This window comes from Anolis carolinensis, chromosome 2 (assembly GCF_035594765.1).
Source record: "Anolis carolinensis isolate JA03-04 chromosome 2, rAnoCar3.1.pri, whole genome shotgun sequence".
In the NCBI taxonomy this organism is placed as follows: domain Eukaryota; kingdom Metazoa; phylum Chordata; class Lepidosauria; order Squamata; family Dactyloidae; genus Anolis; species Anolis carolinensis.
In genome coordinates, this window is record NC_085842.1 from 165003376 (window position 1) to 165029756 (window position 26381).

General features: G+C 39.5%; 1 protein-coding gene across 1 annotated transcript; it reads right to left on the bottom strand.

Annotated features, from left to right (window-relative positions):
• Positions 1 to 1815: 1815 nt before the first annotated feature.
• utp6 (UTP6 small subunit processome component) lies at positions 1816 to 23861 on the bottom strand. Its single transcript, XM_003223223.4, has 19 exons — positions 23668 to 23861; positions 21370 to 21454; positions 18827 to 18868; positions 18640 to 18732; positions 17871 to 17918; positions 17036 to 17099; positions 15278 to 15396; positions 11467 to 11544; positions 9218 to 9299; positions 8697 to 8778; positions 7118 to 7299; positions 6726 to 6805; positions 6060 to 6137; positions 5522 to 5701; positions 4748 to 4828; positions 4082 to 4191; positions 3921 to 3987; positions 2872 to 2944; positions 1816 to 2042 (listed from the first exon to the last, which is right to left on the bottom strand). The coding sequence occupies exons 1-19, from the start codon at positions 23757 to 23759 to the stop codon at positions 1885 to 1887; spliced, it is 1794 nt and encodes a 597-aa protein (XP_003223271.4). The 5' UTR covers positions 23760 to 23861; the 3' UTR covers positions 1816 to 1884.
• Positions 23862 to 26381: the final 2520 nt, after the last annotated feature.

The window sequence follows — 26381 nt, forward strand, 5'->3', positions numbered from 1 at the left end:
ATCCGCACTTTCTTACCATCCAATTTCTGAATCCAAATGATCTGCTTTGAACTGGAGCTGTAGTTTTACAATTTCTTCACCCTTCCTTGTCAAAGTTGTTGGTGCCTCACCAAACTACAAACCCCAGGAATCCATAACATAGAGCCAGGACAGTTCAAAGTGGTGCCAAACTATTAATTCTACAGCGTACACTGAAACCGCTCTATCAATTACAGTAGTCTCTCGCTTATCCAACCTTTGCTTATCCAACGTTCTGTATTATCCAACAGAGTTTGCCATTTAGTAGTCAATGTTTTTGTCGTTAGATTTTCAATACATTGTGAAGTTTTGGTGTAAATTCATAAATACGGTAATTATTACATAACGTTATCATGTATTGAACTGCTTTTTCTGTAGTAAAACATGGTATTTTGGTGCTTAATTTGTAAAATCATAACGTAATTTGACGTTTAATAGGTTTTTCCATAATCCCTCATTATCCAACATTCTGCTGGCCCGTTTATGTTGGATAAGAGACTCTACTGTATGTACTTTCTTCAGCTATACATCTGTCTCTGTCCGTGTGCCTTAAAGTCGCCTATTGATTTATGGCAACATCATGAATTTCACAGGGTTTTCTTAGCCAAAGAATCCTCAGAGGTGGTTCTGCCAGTCCCTTCCTCTGAAATATAGGCTAACAGCGCCTGTCATTTATTAGTGGCCTCCCATCCAAGTACTAACCAGGCCTGACTCTGCAGTTTCCAGGTTCAGATGGGATCTGGTACTTTTAGGGGATTTACGGTGGCTCCCAAATAGGATTGCAGTCACCTAACATTCAGTCCCATTGCTGGGAACATTTGGTGGATCCTGCACATCAATGCCTCTGCTTCTATTTGTCATTAGTGCAGGAATGGGGCAACACACAGAAGACAACTACAGCTAGTACCCCTTGGTTTATCTAGAATGGGATTATCTAGAAGTTAAGTAAATGGTTTGTCACACTTATATTCCCTTCTCTCTAAATTTGAAGGAACTTCAAGGAGAAAATTGAAATAATTATTTGATGCAGTCTAGTGCCTGAAATCTTAAGTCTTGGTAGTCCGCAGCCATAAAAGGAACTTAAGGAGGAGGGGTCCATGGTGAACCACTGCTTTAATGTATTTCCACACTTTATTTATCAGGTCAGGAATAGCTACGAGAAATCAAGTCTTTCATAATGGATCTACAGAATAGTGATTATTTTTTCCCTCCTGCACCAGCCTCACTGTCAAATAATATAATTAAATTGACCGGGGGAGGGGGAGAGATTCCATTGGTCTCACAATAGAGAATGAGAAAATGCAACATTAATTGTTACACCACCACCACCACCACCACAAGATCTTGCCCAATTTTGGATAGTAGATCTGTTTTGTAGCTGGCAAGAAAATTCCGGAAAGATCTGTTTCTAGAGGTCAACACAGCTGTGTCTTTACTCCTTCCCCTCTCTCTTTGGTTCCACCTGTCCATCTGAGTTTCTGGGACATACTGAGCCAACTTAAGCTGGGCATAACAATAAAAGCAATGAGAATATAGACAGGTAGACTAGCCATCGTATTCTTCTAACTAAACGCAGTGGACGTTGCACAGTAATAAATGTAATCTTTTTTCCGAGTCAGGATAAAAATGAAAGACTTGGAAATTTTTATTTTATGTGCTCACCCCAACAGGACCAATCTTGACAAACCATGTCCCCGTCCCAGTTCTTTGCCCTCACCGAAATCTATGAAAAAACCAACAGTCATACTGCAGTCTTTATGCAGGATAGAACTTTGAAAGAACAAAGTATACACAGTGTTTAGGGAGGCAAAGGAATGTTTTATATTGATCTGTAGTTCTTCTGATCCACATCAGTCACAACATTGCTCACAGGTGCCCAGTTTGCAACAAAGTGTACTTTGAAATAAAAATGTCCACTTGTTCTCCCGGCAAAGCCTTCATTGCTCTCCAGTGAATATTGCCACAATTCTCTGGCTTGCCTTCAGGGTGATTCAGCTCTTCTCTAATGTAATCCAGCCAAAGATCTTCAAATGAAAAGAAAACCCAGTTAAGATTGTAAGAAGAAAAGAGAAACACGACAGAAAGAGAATCCCTTGTAGGTCAAAAAATTAGCTATCCAGAGTCCTATGTATCTGTGTGGATACCCATGGATTCATCAACTTCACAGTATTTTGGTGCACTTCAATATAAGGGCAAAGAACCCAACTCCCCCTACTAGTATAGTGCCCATGTCTACTTCAGAAGACTGGGTAATCTGCAGTTGAGAGGGGTAAAGAACTCGCAGCAATAATATTAGCTTGTGAATCTCCATTCCTGTCTCATACATCTCTAATAACTAAGGCCAGAGCAGAAGAAACGTCCTGCTATTCGCCAGCAAAAATGTTCTCAAAAAGTAAAAAAAGTAGGATTAAGGTCAGTTTCCGCCCTGCTCATATGGGGGCTTGTAAATGAAGTGATAGGAGAAGGATAGAATGGAAGAGTGGCTTTTTGAGGATGAGTCACAACTTAACAACTAGCTTTGCTTTTGAAATCCTGATTCTAAGCTAAATATATCCTACTACTGTGAAAAAAATCTGGAGACAGGGTAGAAGACTTTGAATTGAAAAGAAAATAAATTTATTGAACATTGCACAGGCTAAGTATTAAAAAGAGCAGTTTAAAAAGATGTAATTAATGCAGAGATGTTATTAATTTAACCAGATTTTCATAGCCTGGTACCTACCAGAGTTTAGCGAACTATAGCCCAGGACCTCTGGACATGCAGGGTGAAACTGAAATCCCAAATCTCTCTGAGGGCACTAGACTAGCAGAGTCTAGATTCAAGACTTGCAGGGGAACAGAAAGCTTTCTTACCAGGTTCTGTGGCGCCAAACTCTCTCAAAGCACGTTCATAATATTCTCGGATATTGAACACTTTGCCAGATTCCTTTAAAGCAAAAAAAAGTGGAAGAAGCGACTCAAAACACTGCCCGTCTCATTTGGTGGTAGTTAAATAAAAATGAGATCTGGTTGCAATATTAATATTGATGTGAGCATTTTCAATTACCCCTGTATTTTATTGCCCCACATTTTACTGGAGCAGTTCCTATGATAAGGGGCCAGCGAGAAGAGAGGAAGCACTGGTGACCCTGTACAGTAAGGTATAAGTATTTCCCTCACCAGCATGGCTCTTTCTGTGCCTCACCCACTCACAGTCCTGTGTGTTTTCCCACATTTTGGTTTGACTCCTGCCAATCAACCCAGCTGCCAAAGCAGGTTCTATTTTCTTCTATTCTATAACACCCACTGAAGTTTCCTTTGAGCAACACAGAATAAACAATGAAAAAATTAAGAGGTACATCTAAAAGACTGCACCCTTGTCCATAAGTCAATGCTTAAGTATGCCAAAAGAAAGACATTTTCAAGTGATAGGAAAATGCCACCTGAGAAGGCAACTAAAATCTTCTAAAGCAGGGTTTTTCAGTCAGTTGACGCTACTTCTAAAATCTTTAACAGAAACTCCTGTCAACTGTGCCTCAGATGGGAAGGAGCATATGAAAAGGTCTGTTAACTTAGGATCATAGATTACCATAGAGGATGTGGCATTCCCTAAAGTTTCAAGAGGCATAAGGTGTTTAACCAGAGGGGTAATTTGTAGCATTCCAGATTTTACTAGATATTAAACAGCAAATTAAAATACTGGTTCTCCTATGCCCAGTGTATCCATGTACAGGATGAGTAACACTTATCCAAAGTGCTTGAAATCAAAAGTATTTTAGACTTCTGTCATCCATGTGGACAATTTTGGAGTGTTTTGGATGTTCAACCAGTATTACAGTGGATTATTTCCTGCTTCCATGTGTCTAAACATATTGCATATGATACAAAAGAAACTAGCCCTTGTATCCACTTTAAGCACTTACTTGTTCCTTTTCAATTTGAATCATCTTCTTGAAGAACTCGAGGGAAAACGGGCGGCTTTCATATAAACTAGGATATAAAAAGTCATGTGAAAAAAGAAATTTTTAAAAACAAGTTGGGGTACAAAAAATTAGATATGTTTTTAAAAGGGAAAATTTCTAACCTTCTAAAAACCTTCTTTGCTTTTTTATAGCCACCAGTTCTATAAGCCCATTCAAGGTATTTCTCTTTCATGCTTACTGAATCAGCTGGAAGTGTGGCAAGTAAAGATTTCTGAAAGTTAAACACAATCTTAAATGCATTTGTAAAACAGTTATTAAGCTTTTGTTATGGACTATGAAGGGTCTGTATTTTATTTAATAGTGCCCAGAAAGAGAGTTCAACTGATTTACCCATGATGATCACAGCGAAATATTTAAGTTTATGTGTGCGTCCCTCAGTCCCATTTTAGTATCAAATTTCATTATCTCCTATTTTTCAAGCTGTTTTTGTAGGATGGACAGCCTAGATCACCTTCGCTTCTAAATAGATCAAAATCAAACCCAAACCTCATTTTCAGCTAAACCTTTCCAAAATTACAATAGTTTCTATTTAGACAGACAGACAGACAGACAGACAGACAGACAGATAGATATATGACATTATTAATATGCCTCCTCACACTTGGGCCCTTGGATCAACTTAGTTTGATCTTCTACCATACCTTTGTTATCCATAGCACCCAAATCATATTCTAAAAACAAATGTGACATTAAGTAGTAAAACCACTTTCAATTGCTTTCAATTTTATGTACGATTACTAGTTTGTTGTACATGGAATGTCAATTACCTGATAGAGAGTTTCAGTGTCAGCCTTGCTGTTGGCACTCTCACTCCATTCTACCCATAAAATCCAGAGTGGCAAGCTGTCCTAGAAGAAAGAGAGAATGCTGAAAAACTAGACCAAGAAAATATGAGATATGATCAACACTACCTACCCAAAAGCTCACAGGGGGACTACCTGAATTGAACTGATGTTATTATGTGCTGCTGTCATCTTTGACTTGCAGCAACTGTATGAAAAAGGCTCTTCAAAACACTCTCTTATCAGGTCTTGCCAACACAAGGCTTTGGCTTCCTTCAAAGAGTCAATCCACCAATAATGTGAAATTTTGCTTGTCCTACTCCAATCAACTTTATTGAGCACTATTATCTTTTCCAGTGATAATTAAGAAGCCTTGCTACTGAAGTAATATAAAAGGTTTGCAATGTAGGATTAAGGGCTTCAGAAGACGTTCATGAACACTTATAAACAGGAACCTGTGCCACTATTGCATTGGAGTGTGCTGCTCTCCTGGTCTTTAAGAATGGCCACAATATCCAGTAGTATGATGGCCAAAATATCAAGTAGCTCTGAGATGGTGCCACCACAACAAAGAGCTACTTGGCAAGTGCTGACGGCTCCTATGTAGCAGGTTCCAACCTGTGCATCCACAGATTTTCCTGAGCTATAGGTCTGAGAATTATAACCGTTGGCAATGATGGCTGAAGCTTGTGAAGAGATGTTTAATAACACTCTGGGGTGCAATTTGATGTAATGCAGCTGCAGACACTAGGCACTTACCTTAGCATTAACCACTTTAATGGCTTCCTGGAAACAAGGGCCCACGCCATCACTGTTCAACTTCAGGAGTAACTGCAGTCTCACTTCCCACATTTCTGTCAAGTGACTGAACCGAGTGGTCGCTGCTGTTGCTACCTCCTCAGCCTGCTGTCGGAGGTCAAGCTCCATTAAGAGCTGAAGCTGGCAAAGTGCAAGAATTCATAGAAAAAATGTGAAGATTTGATTTAAAAATCTATTCCCAGTTTTCTGTTTTATACAAATACGAACAACTAGTCATGTCATTAAGATATGTAAAGGACAGGAATATGGGAAGCTGCCTTATACAGTCAGAGCACTGGTTCTATCTATACCAATATTTTAAACTAACTGACAGCAATGCCTCTCAGGAGTTTTAGAAAGGTTTTCCCTAACCCTCCTTGGAGGTTCTTTTTATTTCCTGCTAGTTCATTAGCCAAGTTCTAAGAAGACACAACCATGTTTCGTTTCCATTGTGAAACAAGACAAAGGTGTATTCAAGGTGACATGATGGAACCCTTACCCACGGTTTATAGAGGGAGGATGGCAACAGCTGCAATTCATGGGCTCGGCTGTAAATACTCAAAAGCCTTTCAAGCCGCTAAAGTGAAAGGAAAAGGAGAAGGAAAAATTATTCATAAATCAGACACCATGAAAAATAAAAAGGGCATCTTTTAATGCCGCAATCCTAAATACAAATAGAAAGTCATTCTTCAAGTGCCAGCCTTTTAATAAACAATATAGCACCCAAAGATGTAAGCTCACATTAGCCTGAATCAATATGCATCAGTCAATACATCTGAGGCTCACTGAGAGAAAGAAGTTGGTAGCACAATCTTTCGTAGACTTAAGCCTATTTCTTCAGATGCATGATGCTTTGTCAGATACACACATCTGATAAAATAGATACGTCTGTAAAATCTTACAATGTTAACTTCTTTTTGTGAGTCTCAAAGGTGCTACAAGATTTGCAATATGCCACCCATTTATGCAAAAGAAACAGATATCAGCAGATTTGTGGAAAACAGATAAAGGCCAATATAGACCGATACTGAAAAGAGGAAATATTTCAAGATTTTTTTCTAAGTTACCTGTTAATCTCAAAACTTACAAAAATCCCAACTAATATATTCCACTGCATTAACCAATAACAGAAATATATATTACTCTGAAAGGAAGGGAAACCTACCTTTTGCCTTAATTCTTCACTGTTGGTCTTCCGCTTAAATCTCTCCGCACAAAAAATGACATAGCACTTCCACATGTCCTCTGAAAGGTTAATTAACAAAAACAGTTTTATACTTCTGAAAAGATGTAATTGCCATGCAACACAGCCATCCTTCATCAGAACAGCTAATCACATCCTATTCAATCAAATGGTAAAAATTCCAACTATTAATTCACTACATGTCTCTTTCCTCCTTCAACAGATGTGGTTTATTAGACAAATGCAAACTTAGTCTCTTTATGGCTCTAAATGCCAAATTTTCATGTGTAGGAAATCTGCTATGGAAAGGGATGTGGAAATAGTGGGAGATGGGAGGAGACAAGCAATATCTGAATATCCAGCCAGGTTCTAACCTGAGGGAAGTGAAGTGACTGCCTCCTCATACACTGCGCAACACTGTTCTTCCTTGCGCACCATGTCCAATGCTTTTGACTGTTTAGACATATGTTCCGATGGCGGCAGAGCTTCTATCTCCAGTTCCCTCCGGGCCATGTAATCCCATACAAGAGGATCATTTGTGTACTGTGCCTGCAAACTAAGAGGGAAAAATGTATCATGCCATTGTCGGTACATGGCCCTTATGCTATGAAGTTCAGGAATAACTAAGAGTGTTTTGTTCCCTAACACGCGAGCACTCAAAATAATGTCCTTTTGCTCATTCTGATACATCATTGATACTCCAGGTGCAAGAACACATTTTGAAGGCATCACATACATTTAAAAAAACATATTTTAAGTACAAAACTAATACATGAGAGAATGGGCTCTCCTTGTGAAAAAGTAAGGGCCCATGTGCCTGTGGAATAAGGACAGGAGACATAGGCCATAAATCTAAAGTGGATAATCAAACAACTGTATCAAACCCACAGTACACAAGTGTCTTTAACACCACTGTCTTAATACTACATAACAGAAATTACAATGTTGTAGGAAAGGGCTCTTTCAATTTTTTCTTTATTTCTAGCTCTTTATTTTTAAAAAGAGAACTGTGTGTGGCGCACTTGTCAAGGCTAATGAGATTTATTTAAACCTATTCATGAACAGCTGGCAGTCTGGATCATGGCCCAAAACTTCTGACATTATGCCTACAGCAAATTATACAGTTCAATAAATATATCAATATTATAGATAATGGAAGATTTTTTTCAAAGAAAATATAGCCTGACAATAACATACTTATCCAGGGGAACCAACCTGAATGGACCAAGAAGGTGTTATCATTCTACACATTACATTGGCCCTTGGTTTCTTAAATACAAAACCAGTACATATACACCCAGTATTGGAAGCAAGGTTGCAAGCGTTTCTGAATTTTAAAAGTCACTTGCTATGCAGTGCAGTGAAGGGTACCTTTTGAAACAAACTTTGAGGTACATTCTGTTCCATAAAAATACTCGTCTTCTATTAAAGTGCACCGAAAGACCTCTTGGCAGGCTTCCAAGAAGGGCTCAAGCGCTTCTTCCATGGAAACGTGCCTCTGCAGTTCTTTGCCTTTTAATGTGAAGCTGTATGGCTGTTCAGTCAAGGTACTCTATATTTAAACTACATTCCACAGAGACCTTTACCTGGGTTTGCTATCTCTGTGATCTTTCTGGTGCCAGAAAAAATATTTTTTTTAAAAAAAATCAGCTCAGCCATTTCAACACTTCTGGTTCACCAAATTAAGACTGTATAAAAAGCACATTAATAAAAACGAAAGACTCAACCAAGCAGTAAGCTGGTATCTTCACATCAGAGCACCTAATGGGAGAAAAATCCTCTTTTTGAAGTACATAACTAGAACTGACGCCAGCTGGCAGAACTAATCCCAGCCCCAACTCCTAAAATACAATTCAAGTAAAATAAAAAACCACATGTGCTTAACACTAACCTATGGAAATTGAACAATTCATGCTACTTTCACACACACACACACACACACACCAAACTTACTTCTCAAGAATTTCCTTTTGGAGGTCTATGGTAGAATCAAAAAGTTTTGCAATTGACAGCAGTGACAAAAGGAACTCTGCACCTAGAGTGGATTTAAATACAATTTAATTTTGTGTGGCATCAGTCTTGCAACCACACTCTCCAAGATATCAAATGTTTAAGAAATGAATATCTATGCTAAACTAAACCAATCAGCTCTAAAACAATAGAAAAACGAAGAAAAAAGCTAGCTAAATTTCTCTTAAAGCATGTGAAGTGCTTGTGTTTATGAAGAAATGGGCAGGTGAGTACTTATCTACACAATTCCTCAATTTTCAACTGATGGTATACCAGATTATTGTCTTATTTGGCCTAGCATCCTATATCTGAGAAAGGCCAGAGCTGCATGTTAACAAAAGAATGCAAGAATTTTTTTCTATTTCAATAAAAAGACGTGAATTTGAATCCATTATGCAAAGATGCAATGATCACATATATAAGGAAACAGAATGCAGGATATTAATTTAAAGTGAACAAGTTACCTTTGATTTTTTGAATGGCATTTCTATAGACGATCCGAGCCATTTCACCATTAAGCACCTCCTCAGAATAGTTGAACTCGCCCTGAAAATTGCAGACAAAACCCCTCTTACAATTAAATATTTTTCCTAGATCTTTCAAATGAGACAATATTTACATTCTTTACATATAAAGCTGCAAACTGAAGCTACACACACCTCAAAGACTCACATGGCACCTGCACTGAAATGGGGAACATTTACAAAAAGCAGGAGGTACTAACTCTTCTTGGATGAAGAAAAGTGACAATTTTTCTGCAGAGTACTGTTGCGTAGGAGCACATATGTGGAGTTTGTTTTCAAAAGGTACCAAATGCAAAAATAATGAGCTATAGGTAGGAGCACGTTGTTGGCTAGGAGGAGAGGATTATGTACAGACCAAAACTATCCAAATATATGAAACCACTTCAGTACAGATCTTGGGAAATTGCATTTTATAGCAAAGATATGCACATTCCTCAGCACTTATTCTGATTCCTGTAATATTTGTTCAGATTGATTTGGTACCTTTGGGAAACAATTTCCACATATATCCTCCACTTACATCCTAAGCAACGGCTGACAGCCAGACTCCATATGATGTTGGACTACAGCTCGCATCATTCCTCACCACTGAAAATGCTGGAAAGCTCTGGTGGGAGCTGCCCGCTCTTACCCAAGAGAGATCAACCATGATGCAGTTAAGCCTGAAGTGGAAGAAAGAACCCCAAAACCAACTCATTTTCTTGGAAGCACATGCAACTATTTCATTAATGGAGGGTGCATGTGGCATGGAAGGTGAAAAAAAAAAAGGCCTCAAGGACTTGTTGACTCACTAAACCTACAATTCAGGAATGAAAATCAGGAGGCCCACTGCAGTCATAGTTAGAAGTGACCAGAATGCTGGAAGCATAGTCCAACAATGTTTGATAGATCCACACACATTCCCAATCTCTACCACTAATTTTCTAGAAACAACACAAGACACTTTTCCCTGCCTTTTTCCCTGCCTTTTTGATGTTCGGGGAAAAGAAATGAGAAGGCAGAATAATTATGCTTAATGTTGCCTGCCATACATCATTGGCATAGGTTTTACATTCAATCATATAAAAATGAATGATTTGCTCTAAATTTGGCAACATACTTTTGACACAAGGTATGGGCCGAATCATCTTAGTCAAAGAAAGGTAATCCATTTTGCATCTGGCATCATTTTGCAGCCATGCAAATTATCAGAGCATTTTCATTTTCATATAAATTCCATCCTCCTCCTTCTACAATTAGGAATACAGTAGAGTCTCTCTTATCCAACATAAACGGGCCGGAATAAGTGAATATGTTGGATAATAAGGAGGGATTAAGGAAAAGCCTATTAAACATCAAATTAAGTTATGATTTTACAAATTAAGCCCCAAAACATCATGTTATACAACAAATTTGACAGAAAAAGTAGCTCAATACACAGTAATGCTATGTAGTAATTACTGTATTTACAAATTTAGCACCAAAATATCACGATGTTTTGAAAACATTGACTACAAAAATGCGTTGGATAATCCAATAATGTGTTGGATAAGTGAGACTCTACTGTATATAGTGAAATACACCCTGGAAAACTGCATTTGCTTTCAGCTTTAATATGCAAAATGCTAGAGAGTACTATAAGGCCCCTTCTACACAGCTGTATAAAATCCAGATTATCTAATTTGAACTGGATTATATGGCAGTGTAGACTCAGATAATCCAGTTCAAAGAAAATAATCTGGATTATCTGCCTTGATATTCTTGATTATATGGCAGTGCAGAAGGGCCCTCAGTGTGCGCTTATTGCTGTATTCTAAAGTAGACTTAAAATCCTACAAATAAATAATCTAAGGGCCCTTCCATACAGCCACATAACTCAGAATATCAAGGCAGAAAATCCCACATTATCTGCTTTGAAGTAGGATATATGGCAGTGTGGACCCAGATTCCAAGCAGATATTGTGGGATTTTCTGCCTTGATATTCTGGATTATATGGTTGTGTGGAAGGGCCCTTAGTTAGTGGTTCCCAACCTTTAGCCCTCCAAGTGTTTTGGACTCCCAGAAATCCCAGCCATTTTACCAGCTGTTTGGAATTATAGGAGCTGACATCCAAAACACCTGGAGGCCCAAATGTTGAAACTGAATTGTTTCTGCCCTGGCTGGGCATTTACCTAGCTGGAAATTGATAACAAATCCTTGAACTTCTTACCAAGTCCATCTTTGCTTGTTCAAATTCTTTCTTCTCTTTCCTTTGCTTTTCTGCATGCATCAACTCCATTCTAAAATACTACAAAAACAAAGGAAGGCAAAAAGCTGGACATGAGGTCAAGACATCCCACAATCAGATCACAAACAGCTTCAAATTCCAGCTTTAATTCCTGGATAGGAAGGATGCCAATGTTAATGCTGGTGAAAATGTCACTCTTAACTGAAATAAACTCTGACAGGGAGATACCATGATACTCCAGTGTGCATCTTCCTCAGCCCTAATCAGATTTCCTGGCTGGAGATGCTTAGAGTTGTAGCTAGACAAACCAGAAAATTATCATGTTGGGCAAGGCTGCCCATCTATCAAATATCAATAAAATTTCCCAATCGAAATTTACTTTTGTGATTATTTCCTCCCAGCTATGGGAGAGATAACTACCATCGGATAACTCACAAAATACAAATGTGTTAAAGAAGCATTTACAGTAGAGTCAATTTCCATCCATTTACTGATTTAGAAATCCTTTCTTGAATAAATATTGTGGTGACCAATACAGTGTTCCCTCACTACTTCATGGTTCTCTTTTCACGGATTCGCTGTTTCACAGTTTTTCAATAAACTCTAAAAGACTATTATAAATCATAAAAAATTACAATTTACAGCCTAAGGAAAGGAGGAAGGAGAAGCCAAAGCAAGAGAAAAGGAGCCCAAGAGGCAACAGGAGGAGGTGGAGGAGGTGATTTATTAACACACGATTGGTTGATACTTAAAATAGTGTATAACTATTATAATAATGTATAAATATTAAAATAAATATAGTGTCCCTACTTTGCGGATTTTCACTTATGGCGGGTGGTCCTAGAACCTAACCCCCGCAATAAGTGAGGGAGCACTGTATACCTAAAACAGCAACTTTTGCTGTGTAAGATATGGCCTGACATCTATAGCCAGCTAGTTATAGATGATAAAACAGGTAGCCATTGATTACACAAAAGTGGATTTTCCAATTCTCTATTACATTCTTGCTGTAAACCTCGCATGTCATATTTCTTTATAGAGAAATTAATTGTGGGTTGGGATACTTAGGACTTCATCACATTAGAGCATCTATCCTCTTGAAACACTGTGCCTGCTTCCTGCAGAATCCTGGGGTTTGAAGTTTAATGATGCCCAAGACCTCTCTGGCTGAGAAGTTTAAAGGCCCCTCCCTAAACTACCAGAATTCTGCAAAAGGCAGCAACCGGATTTAAAATTAATAGATGCTCTAACACAGTGGGTCTCAACCTGTGGGTCCCCAGATGTTTTGGCCTTCAATGCCCAGAAATCCTAACTGGCTGGGATTTCTAGGCCAAAGCACCTGGGGACACACAGGTTGAGAACCATTGCTCTAGTGCAGGGGTCCCCAAACTAAGGCCCGGGGTCCGGATGCAGCCCTCTGAGGTCATTTACCTGGCCCCCGCCCTCAGTTTTATAATATAATATATTGTATATACATATGTTGATAATAATATTATAATGTAATACAATATAACACTAATAATAATACCATATAATAATATTAATTATATATTCTATATTACATATAATGTTACTAATAATATTACAGTATAGTGGTATAGTTCAATATAGTAATATATAATGCTAGTATTGTGCTATGCTAATAATATAATATATTGTATGTACATATAATTTGTAAGCCACTCTGAGTCCCCTTTGGGGTGAGAAGGGTGTGATACAAATGTAGTAAATAAATGCAGTAAATAAATAATAAATAAATTTTAGACTTAGGCTCACCCAAAATCTGAAATGACTTGAAGGCACACAACAACAACAACAACAACAACAACAACAACAACAACCCTAATTAACTTGACTATCTCATTGGCCAGAAGCAGGACCACACTTCCCATTGAAATCCTGATAAATATATGTTGGTTAAAATTGTTTTTATTTTTAAATATTGTATTGTTCTTTCATTGTTGTTGTTGTTGTTGTTTTTGCACTACAAATAAGACAAATGCAGTATGCATCGGAATTTGTTTGTATTTTTTTCAAATGATAATCCGGCCCCTCAACAGTCTGAAGGATTGTGGACCGGCCCTCGGCTTAAAAAGTTTGAGGACCCCTGCTCTAGTGTAATGAGGTCTTAGTCTCAACTAATGTCTCTAATATAAAGGGAACCTTAGATGCACTTAAAACTACAGGGTCAAATCTAGATTGTGGTAAATATTTCAGGTGTATATATTGCTATTTAGCTGAAAGGGGGAATTCAAACAACTCTTGAAAAAACTGAAGAGGCAGAAATTAATAGTCAACTCCAAGTATCTGATTTAAAGAATTAAACACATTATTGGTTCACATTTTCCATAAAACTGGTTTTATTGTTTCTTATTGAACTCATTTTTAAAACCTGGATTCCTCCATAAAATTGTGCATAAGTATAAGGATCAAATTGCAATTGATGAGACAGTATTTGCTACTCAGCTCAAACGTGTTGGCAAAATGCTACACCATTTTTCATAAATGATAACCAAGTAGTGCTTATTTGAATAGAGTTGCCAGAAATGAAAACTCCAAGGGTGACTGTGATGGATTATTTACTATAAGTGGAAATTTCAAAAAAAATAAAAACAAAATTAAAACAAGTTAACAGAAATGGCTCCTTCTCCTCTTTGGTTGGAACTTGCACATCCTTTTCATTTCAATTCCTGGAGGAGCTCCCCCGCCACTCAAAATCGTAATTTAGTTTTTGAAAACAGGAATTCTAGGAACATAAACATATTCATTTTCATCATGTTTTTCTTACTGCAGAGATACAAGTTTAAGCATGTCTATATTTCTAAATGTTGTGCAATATCTTTTATTATCTTAGTTATACAGTAGAGTCTCACTTATCCAACATAAACGGGCCGGCAGAATGTTGGATAAGTGAATGTGTTGGATAATAAGGAGGGATTAAGGAAAAGCCCATTAAACATCAAATTAGGTTATGATTTTACAAATTAAGCAGCAAAACATCATGTTATACAACAAATTTGACAGAAAAAGTAGTTCAATATGTATTAATTACTGTATTTACGAATTTAGCACCAAAAGGAGGGAAGGATAGTAGAGGCAAAGCTGAAGTATTTTGGCCACATCATGAGGAGACAGGAAAGCTTGGAAAAGATCACAATGCTGGGGAAAATGGAAGGAAAAAGGAAGAGAGGCCAACCAAGGGCAAGATGGATGGACGGTATCCTTGAAGTGACTGGCTTGACCTTGAAGGAACTCGGGGCGGTGACGGCCGACAGGAAGCTCTGGCGTGGTCCATGAGGTCACGAAGAGTCAGAAACGACTAAACGACTGAACAGCAGCACCACGATGTACTGAAAACACTGACTATGAAAATGTGTTGGATAATCCAAAACGTTGGATAAGCGAGTGTTGGATAAGTGAGACTCTACTGTATTACGTTTAGTCGTCTTAAATAAACCCCTTGAGATAACTATATCCAAATAATAGAATTTGGGAAATATCAGAACTGTTCTGCTTTAAATAGTCCTTTAAATAGACCTAAATAAAGTAAATTGAAGATTTCATCTTATCTGTCACTGGTATTATCTCTGAATACCCAAATATTGTATTATTAATCAACCTGTTGCTCCTCTTGACTTTAAATGCAACTCTGCATTTGAATGAAGATAATTTATTTTCTGAGGTGCAAAGGTGTATTTGGCATGCAATTCACCAATTCCACAGCAAATCCTGTTTACCTGGATGGGCTGCTGCACATACTCTAAGGTAGAAACAGAAAAGGAATAGAATTTACCTCTTGATAAAGCTTTGGGCATTCAGGATGGAAACGCAAGGCACGGAGGAACAACTGCCGGGCACTTTCTGATGACAGACGGTCCTCCATTTCCCATTTTGCAGCCATGATCCACAAAGCTACAAAAGAGGTTTAGATGTTGTCAATGATGGCAGCTCCAACAGCAAATTAAGAAGTCATAGTACTGCTTATATTTTGTTATCCTAGAGCAGTGGTTCTCAACCTATGGGTCTCCTGTGTTTTGGCCTAAAACTCCCAGAAATCCCAGCCAAGTTACTAGCTGCTGAGATTTCTGGGAGTTGAAAGCCAAAACACCACAGATTGAGAACCACTGTCCTAGAGAAACACTGTCCAGGTTTCTGGCCAAACAAACAGATTACACACTGTACAGATGCATTCCAAGAAAAGTTGTTCATGTGTCATTTTTTTAAATGCTTGAAAAGCAGTTATGAATTTATAAAAATAAGCCCCACCTTCAAGAGCTATGCACATGTCTGTTGCATATTTCCAGACAAGCACTATGAATACACAGCATTCTCAAACTATTCTGAAGACACACTAGGGGTCCATTTGCAATGTTGAATTAATGCAGTTTGGCACCACTTTAACTGCCATGACTCAATACTGTGGATTTAGCACCACTCTTTGGCAGAGAGGACTGAAGACCTTGTAAAACTGCCACACCCATGATTCCAGTGTTGAAGCCATTGAAGTTGAAGGACGGTCAAACATTAATTCTACCACTTAGACCCCCTACATATGGGGTCCAGTTCTCCAGATGTTTTGTCATTAAAGTCCTTGTCATTAAAGTCAATGATGAGGTGTGCTGGCTGCTGAAATTCAATATCTAGAGGACTACACATTATAGGACAGAGATGAAAGGTCAGCTCTTCACAGTACTCCCACAAAAATCCATCTAATCAATTTATGAAAAACCCTGACTTACTAACACAAATATATCTAAGAATGGATTGTCCCCAGGAAGGGATGAGCCATGCCTCTCTTTCAGTGGGACCCAGAGATTTAGGCAGCAAAATACTGAGTTCCAATTTTTTAAACTATTCACTTTTGTTGCAAAGATGAAATGGAGAATCCCTGGTCCATGGGGCAGATGCAGCTTGTAGAGATGGTCCACAGCAAGCCTGCAATTTTCCCTACTATTATTTCCAGCCAGTAATTGGAAATAATTGATAATTTAATATTTAAAATGCTGTGTGGAACCGAACTGTGTTTGTAGCACATGAATCTGTTACACTGTGGCTTTCTCGTAGGAGGCAGGCATCAAACTGAGTTGTTGCTTGGTGGGAAACATGTCCATACTGGTAAGAGCTGACCCACTAACCTTGCTTGGCTCCACTTTAGGCACTTAGCCTCTCCTATTGCTGGAATTCCAGGCTAGAGAACTTCCTTAAATTGGAGCACAGCTCCCTGGCCAAAACAGCATGCTCACCACATTATACAATGTGAAACGGCCCTCTATTATGACTAGTTAATAGCATATCAGAGCCTCCTTCTCTGTAGGTTTTTAAGCAGGGGCTGGGTGGCCATCTGTCAGGGATGCTTTGATTGTATGCTCCTGCACGGCAGGGGTTTTGACTGAATGGCCCTTCAGGTGTCTTCCAGTTCTATGATTCCACACAAATCAAGCTAACATATTCCATCAGTTTGAATTAATACTACTGCCAAGATGTTCTGCTTGTCTTTTCCAAGATGGTCACCTTTAATATGTACCATTAATTCTGAGTTAAACTATTTTACCTGGTTTATTGGGATGAAGGGCTAACATCATTGAAAACACTTTACTCAGCTGCATTTTCTTGTTCTGTTAAGAAACAGAAGATATAATTCACATCCATACACCACTGGTATTTCACATGAAAACAGATTTATCTCCATCACAGAGGACTATGTTGTTGTTTGCCACACTACAGTGACAAACACATTATACAATTGCAATGCAAGGAGTTTCATTTTAGTACCCGTTTCTCCCCTAATAAAATCAGAGACTGGTTGGGTAGCGGAACAATAAATAACACCATGACTATAGAAGAGCACCAAATAGAGGCAAGGCAAAAATACCTGCACTCTTCCTGGAAAACACACATCACTGTTTCTTTTGGTAGATTCACAGGAAACCATTTTGATCGAATCACACAACAACTACAGACACAATTGGGGGGGGGGGGGGGGTTATCTCAGCTGGACTTTAAAAATGATCTAACTTTTAGTTTTACCAAGGCAGTAAAAAATGGGGCTTTCCTAACTTCCTCAAGAAGCTACTTTGCTTCCCAATAATGAGAGAAAAATCACTTTCTGGTGACCTTTTCGACTAAAACATTGGTTGTGGGCACTGGTTCACTTTTAATAGTCTTGTTTCCTCTTTCTAACCACTCCCTTTCCATCACGCAAATGCATAAGGAAAAAAATCTGTATCACAATCAAAACCAAATCCAGTAATTTCAACAGGGATCTAGCAAATTATCTCATGCACTAAGACTGTGTTCACTGATTTTCTTTGAAAAAAGGCTCTATGGTTCAACCGGTCAGAATACAACCCAATCCCTAAAACAGGACATTACACTTCAGTACTCACCCATTTTTTGCAAAATGCGACATGAGACAACCACAACTGAAGGTCATCCTATTGGAACAAAACCGAAAAGAATCAGCAGAGAACACAAATACTATTCATCTGACACAGTGACCCTTTCTCTAACAATCAGCAACAATTGTTGGGGAAATGTCAGCATTTCTACAGGCAGCAGTTTAGAGAGGAATTAGGGTCCAAGGAACATCTCTAACATGGCGTGATCTGCAAAACATGGAAACATTTACAATAATTTTCCTGTCTTTTTAAAAGTTAAGAGTCATACCTCTGAGGAATCCCTATTTTGGTTTCAGATCCTCAATCACATGCTGTAATGAACACCCACAGAATAATTCAGAATATACAGAAGCAGTTGCATCCCCGTGGCTTCCATTCCAGGGCCTCACCCACAGAGCAATAAGAATATATTATGTATGTTTTAAGCATATTAATTTCCCAAAGAGTGCCTGCTGGATAAGAATCAGCATCTCATAACACATTACTCTGCTAAAGACCCTAGCAACCCATAACTCTCCGGATAGTGCTGGACTTCAGGACAATCACCCTTGACTACAAGCCACACTCATTAGGACATTTGATGACAAGTTAGCCAAACCAAATCTTAGCCCACTTATTTGATTTATTTTGGTAAACCACTTTTGAATACTAAATGAAATATTTGTTCTGGAAATAAAACCATACAAGAATATATCTTGCTTCCATTTATTTATCGTACTGATATCGTATTACGAAAAGGATTATGCAACAGGCTTACTTTCCATTTTGCCGTGGCACGTTTGAAGACATTGTGTATTCTCTGCACAATGGAGTACTCAATCTCATCTTTCTTAAAGGAGTAGCCAATTCGCTAATGGGGGAAGAAGAAGACGAAGAAGAAAGCATCAACTTTACATTCTTTTAAACTTGAATAAGAATTTCTTCCAAATTCACAATTTACTTACTGCTCTTCTTTTCTTGATCAGTTCCAATAAATTGATTTCATACTGGAGAAGAAAAATATTCACAAGATCAGCAATATCTCAACACTGATCAAGCTAAGCAGGCTAATACAGCAAAACCATTCCCATTACTTGAATGAAGCTGCAAGTTGGGCAGGTCTTTTATAATGAAGATGCCAATTAATCAAGAAATGTCAATTAATCAAAAACCCACTTTAGTATTAGTTACACCAGTTCCTAATCATCCTATATATATTGAAAGCAACTCATTCCATAAAACCCCTTATGTACCTAGAACACACGAAAGAAAAGTATGAACCAGCCTAAGGGAAGCCCATGATTAAAAATAAAAAATATCTCAGCACTTTAAATACTGCCATCCTTTTGCAGTCTGAACTTGGGAAAATGCTCAAGGATGATCATTTCATAGGTATCGCAATATAATGGGATCAGTGACGATTGCCAAAAATGAACTAGCCATTTTTGCAATTTAAGAGGAAAAATAAATGAAGCAAGCCTAGCAGTATGGTACCTCATATTTAATGTACTATACTTTCAAAAAACTTATTGTTGAAGTTGGGCTCCAAGCTATTTATCTGGATTTCTGGCATAACAAATACATCCATACCTCCACATTTGCAAATTAAGCATTCATAAGTAAGATATACATATGACACAGGAAAGGGCCTTCTATGCTGTGACTCCGTCCTCTCTGAAGCCCAACTGGTGCCAACGTTGGTTTATTTCTGGCACAAAGCCAAAACACCGTTTTTCAATAAAATTTCTGGGCCCTAACTTAGCTTTTAAATATACACATGTATGGTTTTAACAGTTTGGGCCTTTTGAGCTGCTTGAATTATTTTATTGTAGTTTTAAATAAGGAATAGTATCACCTTGTTTATATTGTTTTGCTTGCACAATGTCCTGAAATCCCACAATATAGGACAGGACATGAAGATTAAACAAATGAACAAACAACTTGCATAAGAAATCCTTAATGTTTGGAGCTTTAAGTGAAAGAAAAATGTGGTAAACACCTTCCACAAACCAGCGAAATATGGAGTTAACCTACTCAGTGGTAAAATAATGCCATGTTGGGTTGTATGTAGGTGCAGAATGAAGCATCCTAAATGAAGCCACAGCTGACTGGCTGGCTGCCCTTCATACTGAGCAGGATACTTCACACTTATAATAAGCTCAAATATCAATATGATACCATCATATGTGGATAATCATATTCAGGCAGTTCCTGGGTTACAAACGTCCGACTCACATCCCACTCCTAGTTACAAATGGGGGTGAAACAACAGAAAATGAGAGAAAGTCCACCCCTGGGAAGTGAAATTCACTCCTGGAAGAGTTATCATGGATAAAAGGTGTCTCTACTAAAGCTATATCACCAATCCTTGTTTCCATAACAATCTACATTTTTCAAAATCCCAATTGTCACAGGCACAGAAAGCGAGCTGAAATCTTCTGAACAGGGCACAGACAGAAAAACAAATGTTACAGGGTGTCAACCCTTCCCAACCCATCCAATTTTTTTTAAAAAATCCACTTAAACATGTACCTGTTCTGGCTTACATCCAAATTCAACTTAAAAACAAACCTACAGAATCTATTTTGTTTGTAACACAGGGAGTTTCAGTAACTGATTTAACCTTATCACTTCCAGTGATGCAACAGAAATTTATGTTTGTTGGATTGACTTCTTTCTTTCTTCTGCCAGCAATCACTCTTTGGGAGGCGGGGTGGACACAAGCATGTAACCTGAGCTACACAGACCATGATATGATTGCTAAATTGCTCCTCTTCCTCCTAAACTGCCCATTTCAGTGTGTGGTTTGGCTGACCAGGCAGAGTCATTCAGGATGATTCTGCAGTATGAACATAATGCTGTTTTACAACATTTAAATCGCTACAGCCCAATACTATGGAATCCTGGAAGTTGTAGTTTGGTGCGGCTACAATCCTCTGGTAGAAAATGTTAAAGACTTTGTCAAACTACAGCTTCATTGATTCCACAGCACTGAGCAATGTCGGTTAAAGTGGTGTCAAACTGCCCCCCTAAATTTGCTTTATTAAGCATGTGGCTTCACCTATGGGCCCTTTGAATGCCACATTGTAAAGCTTGTCATACATTTGCCTTAAGGTCATCAAAAGTTGGAAAGAATGAAGGCACAAACAAACAACAACCATGGTTCACTGGTGAGGCTGAGATCCCTATCTCAAAGCAAAAGAGCTCTAACACAAGAGCAAAGCATTTAAGCTTCATGCAAAAGGGTCCTAGGTTCAACTGCAAACATCTCCAGGTCCGTGGAAAACCTAGAAGACTAGATGTGGGAATTTTGAAGCCCTTCTAATCTTTCTGAAATGCAACTCCCAGCCAACAGTTCATCAGATCCCAGAGATATTTCAGTCACTAAACAATCCTTCTTTTGCTTTGTGTTACAAATTCACATTTAAAAGGCAAAGCAATCCATGAAAGAGGAAACACAGAATAACTGTAACATATCTTAAGCGATGCGAAGAGAACTAAAAATTACCTGAATGTAGCTGATAAAATCTTCCTTGTGAAGGGCTCTCCGCTGTATTTTATATTCAAGGGCTGAGGCCTTCTTAACAACTGCCCTGCAAAAATGTAAAGAAAAGAAAAGCTCTTAAGACACATTTTGAGTTCAGGAAGGACACCCTTTGGCCAACTGGCTGGGGAATTCTAGGAGCTGTAGTACAAAAAAATGTATCTTTTCTAAGCTCTCACCACATACCCGGTGACACTATAGTTTCCAAAGGGAAACATACAACATTAAAGGGTTTTCTTTTAGATGTGAACATTGATATTGGCTAATTTTAAACAAATATTAAAGGACATGTGGCTCTCCATATATTCTCAAACTGCAACTCACTTTGGGTGCATCTACGCTGTAGAATTAATGCAGTCTGACACCATTTTAACTGCTAGGGGCTCAATGTTATGGAATCCTGGGAGTTACAGTTTGGTGAGACCCCAGCATTCTTTGGCACAGTAAAGGTAATGTCCCCTGACATTAAGTCTAGTCGTGTCCGACTCTAGGGGTTGGTGCTCATCTCTATTTCTAAGACAAAGAGCCAGCGGTCAGCATGACTGCATGAAGCACCGTTACCTTACCGCCAGAGTAACCTTACCGCCTATCGATCTACAAAGTGCAATATATATCTCGATATGATGCCACATGAATGTGAATGTGCATCGTAGCAGTTTTCTTAAATTTGCTTATTTTATGATATTTATATTTATTATTGATGTACTCTGATTATTGTTGATATGATTTTAATATGCTGTAAGCTGCTTTGGGTCCCGTGAGGGAGAAAAGTGGGATATAAATAATTATTACTGTATTATTATTCCTATGGAGGAGGAATGCCCTCACCTTCTCCCCATAGTTACAATCCTGGCTAGTGGCCAGAATGGGAAGTAGAAAGCCATTGCCCCAAACAGGGTGGGGAAAAAGCTGGGTGAACCTTTTCTAAGGCTCTATCTACATACACTGCCATGTAAAATCCAGATTATCTGCTTTGAACTGGATTATATGGCAGTGTAGACCAGGGCTGTAATGAAGAGGTGGGGGGTTAGGGGTTCAACCCACCCCAAAAAAATGTTTCAGGTTTAAAAAAAACCTGGTTTACTCATGAATGTTAACCAAATCCCCATGAGTGTCCACTGAAGTTTATCTGTCTTGAGTGTCCACTGAAGTTTATCGATGGAGCCTGATTTCTAAATTATTTTGCATTATGGAACTACTCTTCATGATTCGCTAAAAGAAGTTTAACCCCCCCCCCCCCCCCCGGGAAATATTTTTTCTGGCTATGGCCCTGGTGTAGCCTCATATAATCCAGTTCAAAGTGGATGATCTCAATTCTGCATGGCAGTGTAGATAGAATCATAGAATAGTAGAGTTGGAAGAGACCTCATGGGCCATCCAGTCCAACCCCCTGCCAAGAAGCAGGAAATTGCATTCAAAGCACCCCCGACAGATGGCCATCCAGCCTCTGCTTAAAAGCCTCCAAAGAAGGAGCCTCCACCACAGTCCGGGGGAGAGAGTTCCACTGCCGAACAGCCCTCACTGTGAGGAAGTTCTTCCTGATGTTCAGGTGGAATCTCCTTTCCTGTAGTTTGAAGCCATTGTTCCACATCCTAATCTGCAGGGCAGCAGCAAACAAGCTTGCTCCCTCCTCCCTATGACTTCCCCTCACATATTTATACGTGGCCATCATGTCTCCTCTCAGCCTTCTCTTCTGCAGGCTAAACATGCCCAGCTCTTTAAGCTGCTCCTCATAGGGCTTGTTCTCCAGACCTTTGATCATTTTAGTTGCCCTCTTCTGGACGCTTTCCAGCTTGTCAACATCTCCCTTCAATTGAGGTGCCCAGATTCAATTGCAGTGCCCAGATGTTGCCTATGTTTAGTTCCATAGAAAGATGATGTACGAGAACAATGAGGGGCAAGGGCAGGATAGAACCACTGGGTGTACCTACAACCAGGCATGGGCCAACTTGGGCTCTCCTTCCAGGTGTTCTGGATTTCAACTCCCACAATTCCTCACAGCCTCAGGCCCCTTCCTTTCCCCTCACAAGTTTGCCCATGCCTGACCTACACTGTAGAATGCATGCACTTTAACACCACTTTCAAGTGCAGGTGGCTCAATGCTATGGAATCCTGGGAGCTGTAGTTTGACAAAAGCGTGCTGCCAAAACGTCCTCACCAAACTACAACTTCCAGGATTCCATAGCATAAAGTCCTAGCAGTTCAAGTGGTGTCGAACTGCAGTAATTCCACAGTGCAGAGCTTCTCCCCTCCCTGGCTCACCGGATCTCTTTGCGGGTGAATAGCCCGACCCGCTCCAGCTGCTCGAGCTCCGGGACGCGGTCCTCGACACGTTGCTCTATCCGCTCCGCCATGGCCGAGAAAGCGGCTCCCGGCCGGTCAACCCAGGCACAGAAGCACGTGGGTCTCGCGGGGCGGCCTCTTTCTCCTCCACTTCCGTCCGCCTAGACCAGCCACTGAATCTCGCCCACTGCCACCCAGCGGCTCCCAAGGCAACTACAGCCCTTATTGGCCCCAGAGCACCGAGAACAAGGTGTTGTCAAGGCATTTCATGGCCGGAATCACTGGGTTGCTGCGAGTTTTCCAGGCGTATGGTCATGTTCCAGAAGCATTCTCTCCTGACGTTACACCCACATCTATACTAGGCCTCCTCAGAGGTTGGCGGGGACGAGGGAGCGGGCCTTCTAAGTAGTGGCCCCCCCGGAACTGGAACTCCCTAGGGAGGTCAGGCAGGCTCCCACCCTTGCATCTTTTAAAAAGCAATTAAAAACTTGTTTTGTTTTTTCGCTGCGCATTTGGATAATTCAGTCCCCATGACCAAAATTAAATTACAGTACAGCCTCACTTATCCAAACTAAACCGGCCGGCAGAAGCTTGGATAAGCGAATATCTTGGATAATAAGGAGGGATTAAGGAAAAGCCTATTAAACATCAAATTAGGTTTTGATTTTACAAATTAAGCACCAAAACATCATGTTATACAACAAATTTGACAGAAAAAGTAGTTCAATACGCAGTAATGTTATGTTGTAATTACTGTATTTACGAATTTAGCACCAAAATATCACGATATATTGAAAACTGCTGCTGCTCAGTCGTTTAGTCGTCTCTGACTCTTCGTGACCTCATGGATCATTGACTACAAAAATGGCTTGGATAATCCAGAAACTTGGATAAGAGAGGCATGGATAAGTGAGACTCTACTGTAATATACTGCTCAAGCACTGTTCCCTTCTCTATAATTAACCGGGCATCCATCCCCATCAAACGGTTAAGAAATGTTTCCATCTTGTTGTTTGCCCCAAAGCACTTTATAACATTTATTTATTATTTATTTCCATCGTTTCTCACCCGAAGGGACTCAGGGTGGCTTACAAAACTGGCAGAATTCAATGCCAATACACAGCAATACAAAATAATAAAAACATAAGCAGTTAAATACAGATTTAAAATAATACAAATACTTGAGCCATTCATCCACAAAAACCTTGTACATAAATTTTAGTCCAGACCGAGTCGAAGCCAACAAAACTTATTCTTTGAACGCCTGCTCACATAGCCAGGTCTTCACTTTCTTTCTAAAACTCAAAAGGGATGGCGCCTGCCGGATGTCACTAGGGAGGGAGTTCCACAGCCGAGGAGACACCACTGAGAAGGCCCTGTCTCTCATCCCTGCCAGCCACACGTATGAGGCTGGCGGGACCGAGAGCAGGGCCTCCCCTGAAGATCTTAAATTACGTGGTAGGTCATAGCAGGAGACATGTTCGGACAAGTAAGCTGGGCCGGAACCGTATATTACTGCACTTTAGTTCAAATGTCCCCTCCACAACATCCCCCTCCATCAACCTGGTGGTTCATTTCATTTTATTTTATTTATACTCATTTTATGCTTTTAATGAGTTTTTATGGTTAATGTAATGTATTGTTTTTCATAATATTGATTTTACTGTGTTTTTATTTATTGTAATATGTCTTAATTGTTGTACTTCTTTTTTTGTTTTTGGTCCTCTGTCCCGTGTTACCTGCCCCGAGTCCCTGCCGGGAGATGGTGGCGGGATAGAAAAATAGTTACTTACTTACTTGTGAGGTCTGTTGGAAACTAGGTAGGTAGGGTTTATATATCTGTGGAATGTTTAGGGTGTGAAAAAAAAACTCTTGTCTGCCTGAATCAAGTGTGAATGTCAGCTTGATGGCCTTTCAGCTTCAAGGTTTGGCTGCTTACTGCCTGGGGGAATCCTCTGTCAGGAGGTGTTAGCTGGCCCTGATTGATTCATGTCTGGAATTCCTCTGTTTTCTGAGTGTTGTTCTTATTTACTGTCCTGATTTTAGAGTTTTTTAAATACTGGTAGCCAGGTGTTGGTTATTTTCATGGTTTCCTCTTTTCTGCTGAAATTGCCCCCATGCTTGTCCACATAAACAGCCAGACATTGAAGCTGAAAGGCTATTCAATGCTAATCAAGGTGGCCAACTGAAACATTCTCACCCGTCTCAAACAGACAAGAGTTCTTTCTCCCACTCTAGACCTTCCACGGATATATACACCCCACTTGCCTAGTTTTCAACAGACCTCATAATCTCTGAGGAAGCCTGCCACAGATGCAGGCAAAATATCAGGAAATAATGCTTCTGGAACATGGCCACACAGCCCAGAAAACGCACAGCAACCTACTGAGAACAAGCTTTGATGCCTGTCAGGGAAATGACACCTGCTGGGGCCTATTCACACTGTGCAGTAATAGAGCTGTTGTTCCATCAAGTGCCATCGTTCCATCCTATAAAATCTTGGGCTTGGTAATGGAAGGAAGAGCCTTCAAAAACCTCAGCCAGGGAACTCCTCTGAGTTTCTAACCCAGTTGTTCCCAAACTCTAGCTTTCTAAGTATGTTGGACTTCAACTCCAGAAGCCTCAGCTGCCTTGAAAATGATATGGGATTCTAGGAGATGAAGTCCAAAATCAAACTTTGGGGAACCACTGCT

Coding starts and splice junctions, on each gene's coding strand:
- utp6 (XM_003223223.4), bottom strand. CDS start 23,759: ATGGCGGAGCGGATAGAGCAACGTGTCGAGGACCGCGTCCCGGAGCTC. Junction 8,779..9,217: donor TGCCATTCAAAAAATCAAAG/GTAACTTGTTCA, acceptor AATCCACTCTAG/GTGCAGAGTTCCTTTTGTCA. Junction 2,945..3,920: donor TTCAAATTGAAAAGGAACAA/GTAAGTGCTTAA, acceptor TTTGCTTTAAAG/GAATCTGGCAAAGTGTTCAA.